An 18,537-nucleotide genomic window follows, 5' to 3' on the forward strand; every position below is an offset into this window, starting at 1 on the left:
GATGACTGTTCTGTGGGGGGAGGGAGAGAATGTATGTGAGGTGATATAGGCCAGTGTTTCTCAATGACTGGTTCATGGGCTGGCACTGGTCCCTGAGATCTCCCTGACACTAGGAAGGCAGCAAGTTGGCCCCTGGCATCAAAAAGGTTGACACACCGGTATAGGCTGAAACCAACTCTTCACCTGGATTCAGTTGAAGTGTCTGACATACAGATTTTTTGTTTTAAAACCCTGATTATCTATATAACTAGGCTTGGCAGAATTTGATTTTATCATTTTGATAGATGTTTATTTTTAAGCTTTATTAGTTTAAATCTTCAGTTGTGCAAAATTGTGGGTTTTAAGCATTTTTTCAATATTTTTAATTATCAATTTAAGTGCTCACAATTGTGGGAAATTATGGGGGAACAGACAATTATTTAATGACACAGATTCAAAACGTTAAAGCTTTAATGGTTAAAACACACATTGTCAAAATATACAAAGTAAATGTCCTTAAATCAAACTCTAAAGTTCTCAATTAGCGTTTTTCTTAAGTTATGAATAGAAATATTTTCTTTGGTTTGTGTAGTGACATTGACTGATCGAATCCTTCCAAGCCTATACATAATCAGTGATGTATGCCTTTTTTTGCATATACAACTTCAGTGGGAGCTTATCTAAATTGATCTAAATTTTCAGGCTCTATGCATCTCATGATCTGCTTGCAATTTGAAAGACAGTGCTATAATATGTTGACTCTAGGTAGGCGGGTAAATGTATACTCTGACCATCTCCAGAGCATATGAGGGATGATTTGACACAGATTTTTTTGCTTGTTTTCTGCCAGACTACCTACTTGTCATTGACTACACAGTTTCATAATTTTTTTTTTTTCCTCCTAATGGCTAAAAAGGACCATTAGATCCTCCCACTCTAAACTCCTCCAAAACAGACTCTAGAATTTCTTCCAGTAATTCCTGCGTTGATTCCCAGTAACTTGAACTACAGCAGATGTGTGTAAAAGACACTTTGTAATGGAGAATGTTAAGTGTATTTTATGTTCAGTTTCAATTTGTCTACTAGATTAGCCCTTCTAGCACTGGTTCTTTGCCCTGTATATGTATTTACAGACTGATCAAATTGCCTCTTTCATAAAGAACCAACTCTTACTGGAAAGCATGGTCCAGCATTCAGATAATCTTGTAGCTCTTTTCTGATTGGACTTCCAGTTACACTGCCTGTTTCCAGGGGGGGAGATATCCTGTTGCCATCAGCTATACCCCTGTGATGGCGTCTAGTTAACTAACTTTTTAAAATGTTTCTCGAGACCTCACAGTAGCCCTTCCTCTAGGTCATCCCTATGCAGGGTATGATCTTGAACTCAAGGGCCAGCCTCATCTCTAAGCACTTAAGACCCACTTCTGCCTAGTAGATCAATTAACTTGTACTCTCTCACTGAAGGTTAAAGTGAGAGGGGGAAGAGAGACCTTAAATTGTTTTTCCTTTTCTTACCATTTTACTCCTAACTCTGCAGTTGGGCTAGGACTATCACACTCTAGTGGAGGGAAAGTGAACCCTTTAAGAAACATACTACAACTAAGGACACAGAGTGGGTTATATCTATATTAAGGAAAAAGGATCTAAAATGTGCACACCTTTTCTTATAGCCATGGCCACTGCCATCACTACCACTGTGTCAAGTTCTTCTGCAGAAGAACTTAAGCATGAAATTGTCAAGACTAGCTAAATGACTTTAAGCTCTTCAACTCTACCCCATCTGTATATTTAGGCCTCTCCATTTTTTAATAGGCTTAGTGAAATTAATTTAGTGCTCATGTCTCACTTAGGATTAAACCTGCAGCTTATTTCCCTCCTGCATTTTGGGTTAGAACTTGCTCCTATACTAGGAGCATGCAAATTCCCTTGGTCTGTCTGTATAGTTTAGGAAAGTAGCAGACTATTTTTTTCCTCTTCTCTAACTTGTTGGGAGAGAGGCATTGAACAAGCTGTACCCAGTGCTACTTCTGCAATATATTTCCCCACTTACAGCAGTATGATCAAGCTTTCTCCTAAAATAGAGGCTTTAAGTTAGAGGGGCATTATTTGCTTTCTAGTTGGTACTGGGGTAGACCCCCTCCCTTCAGTTGTACGGTGGCAGTTTTTCTAGGCCACCATGGGCAGCTTTGCCTCCATTTCTCCATGCCAAGGTCACTAGCTTGGGTTAAATTCCTCACCTGACCTCTACTTCAAGCTGCAACTGAAGGCAACAGTGCAGGAAGACCTGTAGCAGTAGCCTGATATTAGATCTTACATAGACATACAGGCTTGGCATCTTCCCTTCCCCTCAGTTAGAAATCAAGCCTGGAAACTGTCTCCCTCCACCCCACAGGGACTATAAGCAAGGCTACATTTTAGTCAAGGGTGGTTTTTTTGGGGCGGGGGGGAGAACTGGCAGGGGCTCCCTACTGGGCTCCATGGCCCTGCAGCTCCTAGGCCATAGAGGGGCCAAGGCAGGGGCTCTGCTGATCCCATTGGCTGGGAACCACAGCCACTGGGCACTGCAGGGGCAGGGCCTACAGGCAGCAGGGAGACCCCTCCACCACCTAGGAGCTGCAGGGCCATGTTAGTGGGAGCCAGAAAGCCCAAGCCCCCTCCTACACTTCTGGCTGCAGCTGGGCAGCCCCTGAACCAGCACCAGCTGCAACAGAAAGTCACAGAATCTGTGACAAACTTGCAGCCTTAACTATCAGGTAAGTTAACTCAATCACCTGACTCAAGGAAACTGCATTTCCAAATATTCCATTTAATCAAGCTAACAATTTAACTTGTTGCAGTTGACAGTGTTTTAAACAAGTCTCATTCAGCAGCAATTTTTGTACAATAGAAACATAAGGAAAAGCTTAACACTAGCCCTGGCCACTATCAAAACTCGAGAGTCTTGCAGCCATCCTCTTTGCTACAGTTCAATATGGTGGATTGTTATTTTCTATAGCCGATCTAGAAAAGAGATTAAACATACAGAGTAACCAAAAGAACTTATTGTAAAAAGTTATATAAAAGCAGCACATTTAAAGCTTTTTCTGGGCAAGACTGTCTTCAGACTTTTAAATCTGTTTAAACAGTCCTCATATCCCATTATATAGCCACTCCTCTCTGAACTGGAGGTGATAATGCATTGTGCATTACCATACTGAAACCTGGCCTCCTAATGCTCTAGCTAAAACTGAAGTCTTCCCTTAAGTTTGTGACAAACAACAGTTAAGGCAGCTTCCATTTTCATGCTTGAGTGCAGGGGGAGGAGGCAACAGCACATAATAGAACCAACCGCACTGAATCCAATCCTGTTTATTTCATGACAATATCTGGACAGCAGAAAGGAGTTCTGGTTTCAAGGGGCTTCCTTTCTGCTCTTCTCCTGAAGCTTTTATGTCTGCCATGACCGCTGCATCCCATGCAAATGTCAGGAGAGCAGACGGCACCTAGGACAAGCAGAAAATGTGCTGGATGTTAAGAGTAACTACATTGAAGCTGGTCACTGAGTATTTTATGCATCTTTAACTCATTGAAAATGGTCTTCCAGGTGTATGAGAGTTGGAATGTTAGTTTTGGAAGAACTTTGGCAGGCACAAAGACAGGATATACAGCTCAGACTGGTGCAGAGTTGCTAGCCCTGTGCCAAAAGCTTTCCCTAACCTCTTGGTATGGGGTGGTACATCTAGGGCCCAGGCTGAAGTTTAACTGCACTGAGCTGAAGACAAAGATGTTCAGTATTATCACAAGACATTAGACCACCCTTGGGACCAGAATTATTACAATCCCATTTCCTTTCACTGAACAGGTTTGTATCTGCTGTAACTGGCTTCAACTAGATCACTTTACTCACCAGCCCACACTCATTGAATGCCACGTTCTCTTCAGTCAGTTTAAGACCTCCAGGTGCAACTAGCTCAAAGGGCATCCAATCATCCTTCAGTGCTTCTCTCACAAACCTGTAGAGCACAGATACTGGCTCCCGGGCATAGAATGTCCCTATTGTGAAAAAAACAAGAGAGTGTTAAGATCACATTTTTCTGCTTATCAAGATATTAAAGCTGGTTTATAGGCAGACTCCCATGTACCTGCTCTCACCAAGACCCTTAGTTGCATATTTGGATAACCTTAAGCTAGTTCAGTAGGGAAGGAACCAAGTTTGATGTGATTTATTCAACAGGTAAACAATTCATAGAAACATGTTGGTCATATCTTAGAATATCAGGGTTGGAAGGGACCTCAGGAGGTCATCTAGTCCAACCCCCTGCTCAAAGCAGGACCAATCCCCAGACAGATTTTTGCCCCAGATCCCTCAATGGCCCCCTCAAGGATTGAACTCACAACCCTGGGTTTAGCAGGCCAATGCTCAAACCACTGAGCTATCCCCCAAGAGTATCACAGCAGGGCCATCAAATTAATAAAATACCATTGCACCTCTAACCTAAAAATAAAATCCACTGGAAAACTTAGTCTAGGAGCCTCACTGCAAGATTCCGAAGTGTCTCCTATTGCCGAATGCAACTGGTGTTCCTCAGGCTACAGAGCCACTTTCAGCCTGTTACCCACAACGGGGGCAACGCACCCATTCTGTTTTAATGAACCGCTCAGTGGAATCTGAGCCAGTAAATTGCTCGTTTACCCTCAGCAGTATGGAAACTCTTGTACAGCTTTAGCGTGAATCAAGGCATGAGTCTGACCAAGGATGTCCCAGATCTTTATACTCACCATTGGTTTAGATGGCAAGAGTGATGGATGCTTTAGAGAGAAGTTTCCACAGAAGCTGCAAAAATATAGTTACCCCATTGTCTCCATCCCACCCAGTGGCTAGAAGCATCCCAGCTGGTTGAGTTATTCTAGCCCCATGTGGCCAGGTTTATGATGATTGCTCTCAAGCTACAAAGCTGAATTTCCAGAAGTTCTCTGGGGCGTGTATGTGAGAGTAAGTTGCAAGATGCAGCCGCCCTTTACCTTGCAGAATGTATCCATCAGGAAAACGGACTCGTAGCAGCGTGTAGTTATATTTCCGCATTTCCCTTTGTTCTTCTCTCTCCCGCATAGCCTTTGTCCTCAGCATAGAGGCCTTCTCCACTGCTTCCGTCCTTTATAGACCAGACAGTTTTAACATGAAATAAAGCGAGGGGAGGGAGTGGTGAGATTTTCCTAAACCAGAGCAACGCACTGCATTGGCATGGTCAGCCCATCCTCCTCCCCCTGTCCCCAATTATGCAGCTCCCTCCTTTTACATGCAGCGCTTAGTGCTACAGGTGACTCACCGGAGCCGCTGTTCCCGTTTTAGCTCCTCTGCCGTGAGGTTGTAGAAGTCATGGGGCAGCTCAAACTGGGCAGCTTGCGGGGAGGGTTTGAATACGCAGAGCTGGCGATCCAACTGGGCCTTCACCGGCTCAGAGCTCAACAGCTGCTCCTTATAGTCCTTGAGGTCCTCCAGCTTAGTCAACACCTCCTCCTTCAGCACATAGTACTCTTCTGTGCTCTCTACAAACACACGCACTGGGCTTAAGTGCCTTGTTTTCCCTTCAATCCCAATTGTCCTCCCCACCACGCCTGGGGAGCGTATCCACTGCTACCTGGGACCTAATGGAAAGCAGTCCTGACAGCAAATCACCCGGAGGTTTGGGGGGGGGGGGTAGAACGGTGATGTTACAACATACAGCAGACTTTAGAGCACTGCTCTCAACCTTTCCGGACTGTCCCCCTTTCAGGAGTCTGATTTGTCTCGCGTACCCCCAAGTTCCACCTCACTTCAAAACTTGCTTGCTTACAAAATCAGCCATAAAAAATACAAACGTGTCACAGCACACTACTACTGAAAAATGGCTGACTTTCTCATTTTTACCATATAGTTATAAAATAAAGCAACTGGAATATACATATTATACTTACATTTCAGTGTATAGCATACAGAGCAGTATAAAGTCATTGTCTGCATGAAATTTTCATTTGAACTGACTTCACTAGTGCTTTTTATACAGCCTGTTGTAAAACTAGGCAAATATGTAGATGAGTTGACGTACCCACAGGTATGCGTACCCTGGTTGAGAACCACTACTTTAGAACCAAAGCGGCCTCCCAGAGACACACTGCTACTCCTCACAAATAGCTGACCCCAGTCTCAAGTCTAATACAGTTCGATTTCTTGCCTTGTCCTGGAACAGGCAGCATTTCCTTCTCAAACCCAATGGCCTGGAAAAACTCGTGTGTCCCTTCTAGACAGTTTATCCTTTCCTAGAAGATAAGGAGAGGGTTAGATTTAATCTGCTACAGAGTGGGAATTCCTCCATATGGCAACTGCCAGCATCTGAACCTCACCTGAAACACTTTATTCTGCAGTTTGATTTTCCGGTACTTCTCCTCCTCTGGATGGAGGTGGATATTATCCAGATATCTGCAGAAGATAGGATCATCACACACTTCATTCACAACAGGCATGGATGCTCAGATCACTGGTGAATCTTGGGTCCCATTTGGTGCCAAGATCAAAGTTTGAAAACACGTTACTTGGGTCCAAAGAAATCTCCAAGTGTCTCCTCTCCACTAGCACTTCCATCCTTCCCAGGCTTCTTTATACCAAGAGAAATCTATTTCGGAACACTCCTGCAAGATACCCCACTACTTTACTACTGGGTCACATGCATTACACTAATTGCCTCGACCACCTTTCTCCAGATAGACGTCTTTAGGAATCCCCATTGGGCACAACTAAGAAACACAAAAGCCCTGTGACTATGACGAGATGGCTGGAGACTACTGGATTCATTTGCACTCCAGCATCCAGACCGCTCTTCGTGCACACTGCTATGCCGCTGCCAGTTTGAAACAAGCTGCAATTGGTGTGTCCCCCTCTACAGTCTGCTTTGCAGCCAAAGCCTCACTCTTCGGAGGCTCACCTGGCATCAGAGGGCCTCACATTTCACTCAGAGGGTACCTAGTTCTAGGAGTGCAGGGACCACCTTTATGATCTAGTTAATTTCCCCACTCACAAGTTTTGTTTCCTGGACTGCACACTTTGTACAGTCTAACAGACTTCACCATTAGGAAATATTTCCAAATCTTCACTGTCAGTTTTCCTTTGGGCATCACCCAGAGCACAAGAAAACCCCCTCACCATTAACCTGCTGGGAAAGGGGCAATTGCTTTCACCTGCGCCTTCTCGTCTGGAGAGGTGACAAATTTCATGCATCTGTGAGCTAGGCACTGCACAAGGCATTCAGACCACTTACTTGGCAATGGTCTCAACACCAAGTTTCACTTTCTCTCGGTCCCTGTTGAAGGTCTGAATCTCCATGATCGAGGCAGCCACTGGGTCTCTAGAGAAATGCTGAGGGAGAAGGACAGAAGCCAGTCACAGAAGAGTCAGCTGACTGTCAACGCCAATTTCAGAACCAGGGGGGCAGATTGAACAGAGTTCTGGAGACTAGTGCTCCTACCAAACTCAGAGGAAGGAGTCAGGGCAGGCATTTGTCAACAACTATCCACATCTGGATTTACAGTCCTGGAAGAGACGGAAGCTTTGGGGGGAGAAAGTGGAGACAGCAGAGGGCTGTAATTGTGTGTGTTGGTGGTAGAGGAGAGAGCATGTTGTTCTGCATAAAGTACCAAGCCCAGGGATGCCTGAGAGTCCCCCCAGAGGGCATTTCCAATGGGTTACACTGCACTTGGGGACCATGCCGAGGATTTAGTAAGATGGAAGGCAGGAAATGGTGAAAAGTCTGGTCGGCTGAGGACCTCACTTACCAAGAGGATGGCCTCTTTTAGGTGTGCTTCCTTCTGGTCTTTCCTTACAGTGGCCCCAGTTAGTGGGCAAGTGAAATAGACCCCTGACACTGACAGTCCAGCTGTTTCTTCCTCAACCGCAGACACAGAACCCTGAAGAAAGAGCTGAAATCAAACGTTGGCTCAAAGGGGGAGAATGTTTGACGCCCATCTCCCTCATGCACAGCTTTCTTGCTAGTGCAACTCAGGGAACATCTGAGACTGGCATCTCCCCTCTGAATATCTCAGCACGCCTCATGGACTGGCTGGGTTATTCAGCGGCACTGAGCAATGCTACCCAAAGCTTGAATAAGATCCCTTCTAATATAATGGAAGGTACCTTCCAAGAAGCTCCCCGAAGGCATTCTGAAGAGATACCAGTAACAACCCCTCCACGTAAGAGCAGAGGAATGGAACGCTACCACTCAAGTCACCCGAGGTTTGCAAAGCACTCGTAACTAAAAGGGTAAATGCTTGGCAGCCACGAAGTCAGTCGGAGGAGTGATTCCCAACATTGGAGTTCAGGAGCTGTCAGCGCTTCTGTTACACCCCTCGTCTCTAGCTATGTTAAAAAGACTCAGCTGTAGGAGCTACGACTTTTATTTTCATCATGTGGCTTTGAGTGCAATACCACAACAGAGAGCCAGATTCCAATATCCTTGCTCACACCAAGGCAGCACCGTAATCCAGGCGTAGTCCTGCTGATTTAAATGGACTGAGGTACTACCCATTATGGGTATGCAAATTTGGCCTAGGGCCTAACTCTCCTACACACAGAGAAACTCGCAGGCTCAGCCCAGAGAAGTTTCGGACAAGGAGTTTTTAAAAAGAAAGGTGTAAAAAGTGGGTCTAAAAATGGGAGGTCTCCTGCATCAAGTCACTACTCTGACTCCACAGCAACTGTTCTTAAATCCGAGTTTGTCTTGCTCACTCCCCACCAAATCAGCAGATTTCAGAAGAGATGCCATAGTACGAACTAAAGGATTTTTAAGCTCTCCGAACCATAAGCAGCTATTTCTCTCCGCATTTCAAAAGTCAGACTGAAATCCACAGTCCCACAGCACAGGGGCTGGTATCCCCTTCTCTAGGAAGCTTGAGCATCTCCTAACTCAGGGATTCTCAATTGCCCAGAGATCATATGCCCTGGAATAGCAGCATCTCCTCATACCGTGTGATCCGTGGAGAGTCCTCTCTCACTTGCTGCTGCTTCAGCCATAAGCTCCTTTTTCACTACGAGACACAAATCCAGGTTACAGCGTCAGACGTGGCACAACCCGATGAACTATACAGAATTGGGACAGGGAAGCAGCAGTTTGGATTTACAATCCTGAATCAGGCAGTTGGTTCATCTCGTTTGGTACCTTGCCTCTGGCAGTGGGTCAGAACACGATGCTTCAGAAGAATGCAACCCCCCCTTCCAAGAGTGCACCTAGCTAGTCGTGCAAAACTAGCCGTGGGGGTGTGAAATTACGGGAGATGGGCTCCTCAACCCCCCAGTCTGACAGACAGAAATGCCATTGAGATGAGTGTAGGCTTTGCAGGGCCAATAAATAGACTGGTGAAAATACTCCCTGTAAATGGGCACTTTGTGGACTGACAAATATGCCTGTCATGCACCTGGGCAAGAAATGGGTATTGGCTGTTCTTACCCTGACTCTTGATGGCATCTTGGGATGAAGGGAGCCAAGGCTTGGGCTTCTGCTCCAGCCGAGCCAAGGCTGCAGCTGCTGCCATCTGGGCCTCATCTGTGGGCCCTTGGCGAGACTTTGGGGTGGCCGCTTTTGGCTTTTCTTTGGGGGCCCTTTCCCTGGTGGATAAAAGAAAGGCACAAATTAATGAACAGCCCTAGCAGGAGAGCCAGCACCCTAGAAGAGGTCGGCTGAAAGCAGATAAACCAGTGATCAGGGTGAGATTATAGTTATGTTCGCCTCAGTTAAAGGAGCACGTTGGGATTTGTATATTTCCCCTTACCTTAGGCACTCAAACTACAGATTATTAAAATTGGAAGGTTTATCAAAATCCAGTTTATTTTTTCCAGCTGATGGTTACTTAGTGAAACTGCCTCTATTTGATCAATAAAAGCCAGACTGATCAGTTTCATATTCTGGCTATCATGCTGTAGCATTGGCATACTGTATTTGGGTTGCAGACACAACAGGAGACAGTTTAAGTTCAAGCAACTCTTCCTGAAGGTTAATACATTACATTTAATGCAACTTAAAGATCTGGGATCTGAATTTCAGAGTCATAAGCACCTACAACTCCAACTGAAGGGGAGCCGCAGGTGCTCAGTGCCTCTGAAAATCAGGCTATGAAATGGTAGGTTAACTCTGATGGTGTCCTTTAAGTACACCGGGGGCTAGTCTACACTGGGAATTTACATCAGCACAGCTTTCTCTCTCCGGGGTGTGAAAAACCCACACTCCTGAGAGATGCAGCTACGCTAACCTTACCCACGGTATACAGCGTGCTAAGTCAGTGGAAGAATTCTTCCATCAACCTCGCTGCTGCCTCTTGGGGAGGTGGATTAACTACAGCAAAGGGAGAACCTTCCATCGGTGTAATTAGTGTCTACACTGAAGCACTATAGCAGTGCAGCTGTCCCACTGTAATGTTCAAGAAAGAGATCTTGAGTCACTGTGGAGAGTGCTCTGAAAACATCAACTCAGTGTGCAGCGACAGTCAAAAAAGCAAACAGAGTGTTGGGAGTCATTAAGAAAGGGATAGATAAGACAGAAAATATCATATTGCCTGTATATAAATCCACGGTATGCCCACACCTTGAATACGCCGTGCAGATGTGGTTGCCCCATCTCAAAAAAGATGTATTGGAATTGGAAAAGGTTCAGAAAAGGGCAACAAAAATGATTGGGGTATGGAACGGCTACCGTATGAGGAGAGATTAATAAGACTGGGACTTTTCAGCTTGGAAAAGAGATGACTAAGGAGGGGATATGATGGAGATTTATAAAATCATGACTGGTGTGGAGGAAGTAAATAAGGAAGTGTTATTTACTCCTTCTCATAACACAAGAACTAGGGATCACCAAATGAAATTAATAGGCAGCAGGTTTAAAACAAACAAAAGGAAGTATTTCTTCACACAGTGCACAGTCAACCTGTGAAACTCCTTGCTAGAGGATGTTGTGAAGACCAAGACTATAACAGGGTTCAAAAAAGAACTAGATAAGTTCACCGAGGATAGGTCCATCAATGGCTATTAGCCAGGATGGACAGGGATGGTGTCCCTAGCCTCTGTTTGCCAGAAGCTAGGAATGGGCAACGGGATGGTTGATGATTACCTGTTCTGTTCATTCCCTCTGGGGCACCTGGCACTGGCCACTGTTGGAAGACAGGATACTGGGCTAGTTGGACCATTGGTCTGACCCAGTATGGCTGTTCTTATATAGACAAGCCCTAAGCCTTTTGTTAAAGGTAATCTGCAGAGAGGCGAAAGAGGGGAAGGGGTACTATGCTTTTGTTACATAGAAAAGAAGCTCTTCAAGGTGATGGAGGTGAGGTTTAAAAAGACTTTTACATTAGAATTTCGGGTCTTGTTTACCCTGAAGACTATGGACACCTAGAAGGATGCCATTGGATGCTATGAAAGGAACCCAATTGCTAGAAAATGAGATTTTTTTCAGACTTAAATTATTAACCCCTATTTCACCCAGACACTTGAGAGAAGAGCTCTTTGTCAAGCATTCAAACGCTAGTTGCTTTAATAAGTATTCATAAACATGTCAGAGTCATCTAAGACATCCTTCATCAAAACCAAGGAAGACAGAAGACAAGCAGGATTTAAAAAAGATTCAGGCCTTTATAAGGCAGCAAAAAGGCACCTTCCCCTTTAAAGAAGATGGACCCATTTTTCCGAGATACTCCTCCCTCCCCCCCAAAAACATGGGGAGAGGGTTACTGTGTATCAAAGGCTTGTACACAATATGCAATGCAGGAAAGCCCTGAAGACTGCACTCACTACAAAGCATGGATACCATTAGAAATGGAGAATGTTTGTTGCTAGCAGGAAATAGAATTTAACACTTTCTGCTGCTCTGCTAAACTTCCACCCTCACCCGTGTTTAATCCCAAACAGCACTACTCTGGGCAGCTCCAAGAACAGGCTTGAACTGGAAGCAACTGCAGATGTTCAACAGTGACATAGCTTTATAAGGTCACAAAGGAACCCGATCCCCTTGCTAGGTAGCATTGCAACTCAGCTGCTATGGGGCAGTTTGTCAAGCCTACATGGCCCAAGTTTTCAGCAGTAAATACTGGACTAGTTCTCCCTGAAGGCGACGGGAAATTGGATTTAATCTATGATCTTACAACTAGAAATCCCTTGCAACTTTTAAGAAAGATTGTTATTGAAAGGTTCTGTTATTAAACTAACTTATTAGTAAGGTTCCTTCCAGATGGAACTGGGGACGTGTGGGTGTGGGTACAGTGCAGCAGGGCTGAGATCAAGCATGTGAAAGTCACATGGAAACTAAATAAATGACACAGAATAGCAAGAACAATACATAGTGCAGCACTGACTAGGTCAGGTCACTGAGAAGTTAGATTCCAGTCCAGTGGCATTTTCACCATCACTGGCCTACTGTTTTAAACCTGCTTCAAAACATTTACTGATCCTGAAGATATGTCAACTAGTCCATCCATACTGTTTGCAGCCCAGATAGATCTTGGGACAGTAAGCCTACACATTGCCTGCAGAAAGCAAGGGTACAATCAGAATGAAGCAAAGGGCTTGTATTCCAAGGCAATTGTACCAGACCCTGTCTCCCGAACCACTGGAATTTGGGATTCCCAGCATTTATATGATATAAAGCAATCACTTTTGTCTTTGATTGTTCTCAAGATACTAGACCTTGCAAGACTGTCAATGGTCTATTCACCACACACTGGTCTGCGAGCGGATACTTGCCTCATCTGACCAGGGTGATTTTATTTCCCAGTATGGTTATTCCACATGCACCCAGCTGGCATATTTCATAAACAGCTGAAGTATAACGATATGCAGGAAAGTGACTAACCATAACATGGTGAGGTTCTGTACTTGTCTCAACTCCCTCTAGATCAATCCTGCTCCTTTACAAGTCAAATGATTTTTCTATCATCAGCATCACTGCCGCAAATTAACTTGGGATCTGAAAATCAGCACCAAGAATAGCAATACTGTGGTAAGGACTTGAACGAATATGTTCCCTGAAGATGCACTGGTTCAGTCAGTTCTTTCTTTGCTGTACAAGCTCCTGCCGGGCTAACAGGAGTAAGAGCCTGTTTGTGTCAGAAGAGTCAGCAGCTCTGACTCAGACACATGTGAGCCAGGTAAACAAAAGCACTTCTTTTGAGCTATAGTAATTTTTTTCCCCACCTGTTAGAATTGTCTTTTAGATTCTAAAGCCAAAAGTCCCACAAGGAAGATAAAAGTTGCTCCTCTGGTAATGTGTCCTGCATCCCACTGCAAGAGTCCCCCCCCACAAACCTACATGTGGTCTGGCCTGCAGCACCCAGCTCTGGGGCTCTAATACTATTCCCAGAGCTTGGCACCTTTTGGAGGAGTAGAGCAAAAGGGAACCGTGGCAGCTCTTGCGGCATCAGAAACAGGGAGCTCCATCGCTTCTCACACAGGAATTGATTAGTGACAGCGGGTTTGTTCTCCAGGAGCTGAGTAGCATCACGGACCCCAGGAGGAGACGGAGTCCAGGACTGGCTACACCAATAGCATTTGGCTTTCAATGCATCACCCTGACCAACTCGCACCACACTAACTGCCCCCCCAGCTGCCCCCAGTCCTTCCTCCCCCTGCCACCCCCAGTCCCCCCATTTCTCCCCCCAGCCACCTCCAATCCCCCCCTTCCTCCCCTGCCACCCTCAGTCCCCTCCATTTCTCCCCCCAGCCGCCCCCAGTCCTCTCCATTCCTTCCTCCCCCGATTCCTTCCTCCCCCCAACCACCTCCAGTTCCCCCATTCCTTCCTTCCTTCCTTCCCCCACCACCTCCAGCCCTTCCTCCCCCAACCACCTCCAGTCCCCCCAGTTCCTCTCTCCCTCCCCCCGGCCGCCCCCAGTCCCTCCCCGGTACCTGGGCGGCTCCGCCAGCTTCTGGCCCGGCCCCGCTGTTTTGAATTTAATATCCGCTTTGATGTCTTGGAAGAATTTCCGCATGGCGGCGCCGGCCGGGCCAGGCGGGGGGGGGGGGTGCGGGGCAGGGGGCGGAGAGACCCTGGCGGCTCCCGGGTACCAAAATACCTGCGGAGCCACCTTCCCCTCCGCCACCGGAAACAGGAAGTCCCGCCTCTCGCTCCGGGCACGTGACTTACCGAGCAGCCATCGGCACTTCGAAGGGGCGGGAAGCTGCGGGGGCGGGGCCTGCGCCCGTCTGTCACCTCGCGCCGCCAGTGTGACGCGACCCGGCAAGGGCGCACTAGGCCTCCCTTCGCCTCTCTATGGTGCGAGAGGTCCGCCAAGCGCTGGCGGCGAGGCCGGGGTGGGGCCGGTCTCTTCTTACCCTAGTCCTGGGCCCTGCGCGGCCCTTCCCACACACCCCCGTCCCTGCCCCCACCCCTTCTCCCAACACTACCCCTCCCCCACACCGTCCCCCGTCCCTCCCCACACCACCCCTCCCCCCACACCGCCCCCCGTCCCTGCCCCCACCCCTTCTCCCAACACTACCCCTCCCCCACACCGTCCCCCGTCCCTCCCCACACCACCCCTCCCCCCACACCGCCCCCCGTCCCTGCCCCCACCCCTTCTCCCAACACTACCCCTCCCCCACACCGTCCCCATCCCTTCCCCCCCACCCCTTCCCCCCCATACCGTCCACCATCCCTTCCCCCACACACACCCCCCCCGCCCCTTCCCCCACACCTCACCCCGTCCCTGCCCCCACCCCTTCTCCCAACACCACCCCTTCCCCACACCGTCCCCATCCCTTCCCCCCACACCGTCCCTCCCCCCACACCATCCCCCGTCCCTCCCCACACACCCCCACACCACCCCTCCCCCCACCCCTTCTCCCAACACCACCCCTCCCCCACACCATCCCCATCCCTTCCCCCCCACACCGCCCCTCCCCCCACACCATCCCCCATCCCTCCCCACACACCCCCACACCACCCCTCCCTCTCCACACACCCACACACACCACCCCCGTCCCTTCCCCCACTCCACCCCCACACACCGCCCCATCCCTTCCCACACACACTGCCCCCACCTCAGTTCCACACACCACTCCCTGTCCCTTCCCCCGCCTGACTCCCTGTCCCTGCCGACATCCCTTCCCCCACCCCCACACACCATCCCTTTGCCTGCCTGACTCCCCATCCCTTCCCCCACCCCCACACCGCCCCATTCCTTCCCCTGACCGACTCCCCGTCCCTTCCTCCACCCCATCACACCACACCCATCCCTTCCCCCACCCACCGCCCCATCCCTTCCCTCTCCCAACTCGCTGTCCCTTCCCCCACACATCACCACATCCCTTTCCCCCACACACACACTCCCCCCCCCCTTGCTTTTAGATGCTATTCTATTCTACTCTACATAGGTTCATAATTCCCCATCATCATGTCAGTATTTGAATGCCTTCCAGTCATGCATTAAGCAACATGATTAACATCTGTCATATGATATTCTTTCTTTCACTCATCCTCTCCCCAGGGGGAGAATTGCTATGTAAATATTTTTTAAATAAAGGGTGTGGATATTTTCATTGTGTAAATCTATGCTCCTCACTGGGACATCCAGATAGTTTAGACAAGTTGTCACTAAGGCTATGTCTACACCTACAAGCTTACAGCGGCATGGCTGTACCAATACAGCCGTGCCGCTGTCAGAGAGCTCGTGTAGATGGGAGAGAGCTCTCACCTCAACATCATAAAACCAGCTCAACGGGCAGCGGTAGCTCTGTCTCCCACCAACATAGCGCTGTGCACACGAGCGCTTATGCCAGCAAAACGTATGTCACTCAGGACAGTGTTTTTTTCACACCCCTGAGCCACAAAAGTTTTGCCGACATAACTGCTAATTTAGACATGGCCTAAGTGATACACACGCATGCTTCTTTTTGTTGACACCTCATGTCAACTTTCAACAGCTTTCATATGGTTGCTGAATTCGGCTTGCTGTTTCTAAGAGTTTCACATAGCAATTACACCAGTTTAACTAAAATGAGTTTTAACATCAATTTACTTAAATTAGTGCAAACTCCTGTGTAGATTCTCTTGAAGCCACTTAATCTTGACCTGTATCAATTTAGCTTAAATCGATTTGGAATCAACATTAGCTAAAGCAGTAGGTTTAAAATTTTTGCACTGGTTTAACTAAATAGGGGTCACCAAATGAAATTAATATGCAGCAGGTTTAAAACAAATAAAAGGAAGTTCTTCTTCACACAGCGCACAGTCAACTTGTGGAATTCCTTGCCTGAGGAGGTTGTGAAGGCTAGGACTAGAACAGCGTTTAAAAGGGAACTGGATAAATTCATGGAGGTTAAGTCCATTAATGGCTATTAGCCAGGATGGGTAAGGAATGGTGTCCCTAGCCTCTGTTTGTCAGAGGGTGGAGATGGATGGCAGGAGAGAGATCACTTGATCATTACCTGTTAGGTTCACTCCCTCTGGGGCACCTGGCATTGGCCACTGTCGGTAGACAGGATACTGGGCTAGATGGACCTTTGGTCTGACCCAGTATGGCCATTCTTATGTTCTAATAGATTTCAAAATATACCTTTAAATAAACCAGTGCACCTTTGTGTGTAGACCATGCCCAATTCCGTTCAGTGCTATCTGTTCCTTTCTTGGCATTATGCAATGAAGGACAGATTTACAAAGATATGTTCTATTGTACTTTGGAATTAAAGGGATACAATCAAGTATAAAATATATGGGACTAGATTCTACTCTTGATTACAGTAGTATAAACTTCACTGGCTTCAGCCGAGTTACTCTGGGTTTACATCAGTATAACTGTGCAGAATCTGGCCCCATATATTAAAGAAGGAAATTCCCTTACCAGCATTTTAACCCGTTACCTGGGGTTATTAAAACCAGAAAAGACAAATTCACTTGTTGCAACTTCCTTTTGAAAGCCGTGTTGTCACTAAGGACAGATCTACATTACAGACCTAGATCAGTATAATTACATTGCTCGGAGATATGAACAAGCCTAACCCCCTATGTAGACAATGCTATGTTGGCAGGAGAGCTTCTTCTGAAGACATGGCTACCACCTCTCTGGGAGGTGGAATAACTATGTGGCCGGAAGAAGCTCTCCTGTTGGCCCATCTTCACTACAGTGCTACAGTGGCGTGGTTGCACTGGTGCCTCTGTAGTGCTGTATATGAAGACAAGTCCCGAGAGCCAGAATCTGGCCTAATTAATATTAAAACTCTAATTTACAAATGCTTTTTGCACTTTACTCTGCTTGGGCTTGGAAAATACATTACTCTGTTTCACTTTCTGGTTCTCACGTACTAGCCCAACGCTGTTGCATTTGGGCTGCAGACATTACAGAGGAATGTTCAAATCCAAACGGTTTTAACTGATTTTTTTTAGCAGTGTGATTATATTTCTATAATTAAGTTTTGTAACTGCTTGTTGACAATGTTGTCACACTTGTAGAGCCTATGTTTTGTTTCTCCAGCTGTCTCTTTAAGTATTAACTATTGTTATTCGTATTACTGTATTTATTGAGCATTGTCAGTGTAATGAAATGTGGCCAGATGCATACAGACACTACACTTGTCAAGAGGGGTCAACTCAGCACTTTCATCATTCAGGCCCTGAAGAGATGCTTTCCTGAATCGGGGTCTGTGGGCTTAATCGTGCACCTATTGAAGTTGTCGGTGGGTTTCAATGGACTTCAGTGGGTGTAGCATAAGGGTCTGAACACACAAGCTGCTGCTGCCACTTTTTTCCAGTGCTCATTCAAGAATCCCACTAGTTTGAATGGGTATTGGAGTCAGACCTAACCTGTTTAGTTATCAGAAGCAGGCTCTTATGCTTGCTAGAGCCAGTCACTAGAGGGAGACACGATTACCTGCACTAAGCCAGTGTGTTACACTCAGCACCATAACAAGACCAGGGAAGACATAGTCCTTACCCCTAGTCTAGATCAGGGGTAGGCAACCTATGGCACGTGTGCCGAAGGCGGCACGCGAGCTGATTTTCAGTGGCACTCACACTGCCCGGGTCCTGGCCCCGGTCCGGGAGGCTCTGCATTTTAATTTAATTTTAAATGAAGCTTCTTAAACATTTTAAAAACCTTATTTACTTTACATACAACAATCGTTTAGTTATATATTATAGACTTATAGAAAGAGACCTTCTAAAAACGTTAAAATGTATTACTGGCACGCGAAACCTTAAATTAGAGTGAATAAAGAAAGACGCAGCACACCGCTTCTGAAAGGTTGCCAACCCCTGGTCTAGAGGCTTATCATTTAAACAGGACAAAGAAAACAATTCAGTTCCATAGCACCTCTGGTGACAGGAATCGGAAGGTCCTTTCTCCCACTGCTGCAGGTTTCTGGATATATATAGGAGTCTTTAATTATAAATTAATAATTTTCAGGCCAGAAGGGACCTCCTAATTATTATTGTGTTTAATTTTGAGGGTCTTTGTGCAATTAATGTCAAACACTATCAGCAAAGGTGAAGGATGCCATTCTAACTCTGCCCCATTGTCACCTGTACAACCCCCTTATCCTGTAAGAAGAGCTACATATTATTATCCCCTGGCAACCAGCCTGG

General features: G+C 46.7%; 2 protein-coding genes across 2 annotated transcripts in view; both read right to left on the bottom strand.

Moving 5' to 3' along the window:
* The window catches only part of SH3GL1 (SH3 domain containing GRB2 like 1, endophilin A2), a 208,481-nt gene that overhangs the window by 74,002 nt on the left and 115,942 nt on the right, over window positions 1-18,537 (bottom strand). The window lies entirely within an intron of this gene.
* On the bottom strand, window positions 3,312-13,951 carry UBXN6 (UBX domain protein 6). Its single transcript, XM_065422106.1, has 11 exons — window positions 13,869-13,951; window positions 9,432-9,589; window positions 8,951-9,012; window positions 7,765-7,896; window positions 7,251-7,348; window positions 6,340-6,415; window positions 6,171-6,255; window positions 5,286-5,505; window positions 4,981-5,111; window positions 3,866-4,011; window positions 3,312-3,461 (listed from the first exon to the last, which is right to left on the bottom strand). Exons 1-11 carry the CDS (start codon window positions 13,949-13,951, stop codon window positions 3,333-3,335), a joined length of 1,320 nt encoding a protein of 439 aa, XP_065278178.1. The 3' UTR covers window positions 3,312-3,332.

The sequence above is a fragment of the Emys orbicularis genome, chromosome 24, assembly GCF_028017835.1.
Source record: "Emys orbicularis isolate rEmyOrb1 chromosome 24, rEmyOrb1.hap1, whole genome shotgun sequence".
In the NCBI taxonomy this organism is placed as follows: Eukaryota; Metazoa; Chordata; order Testudines; family Emydidae; genus Emys; species Emys orbicularis.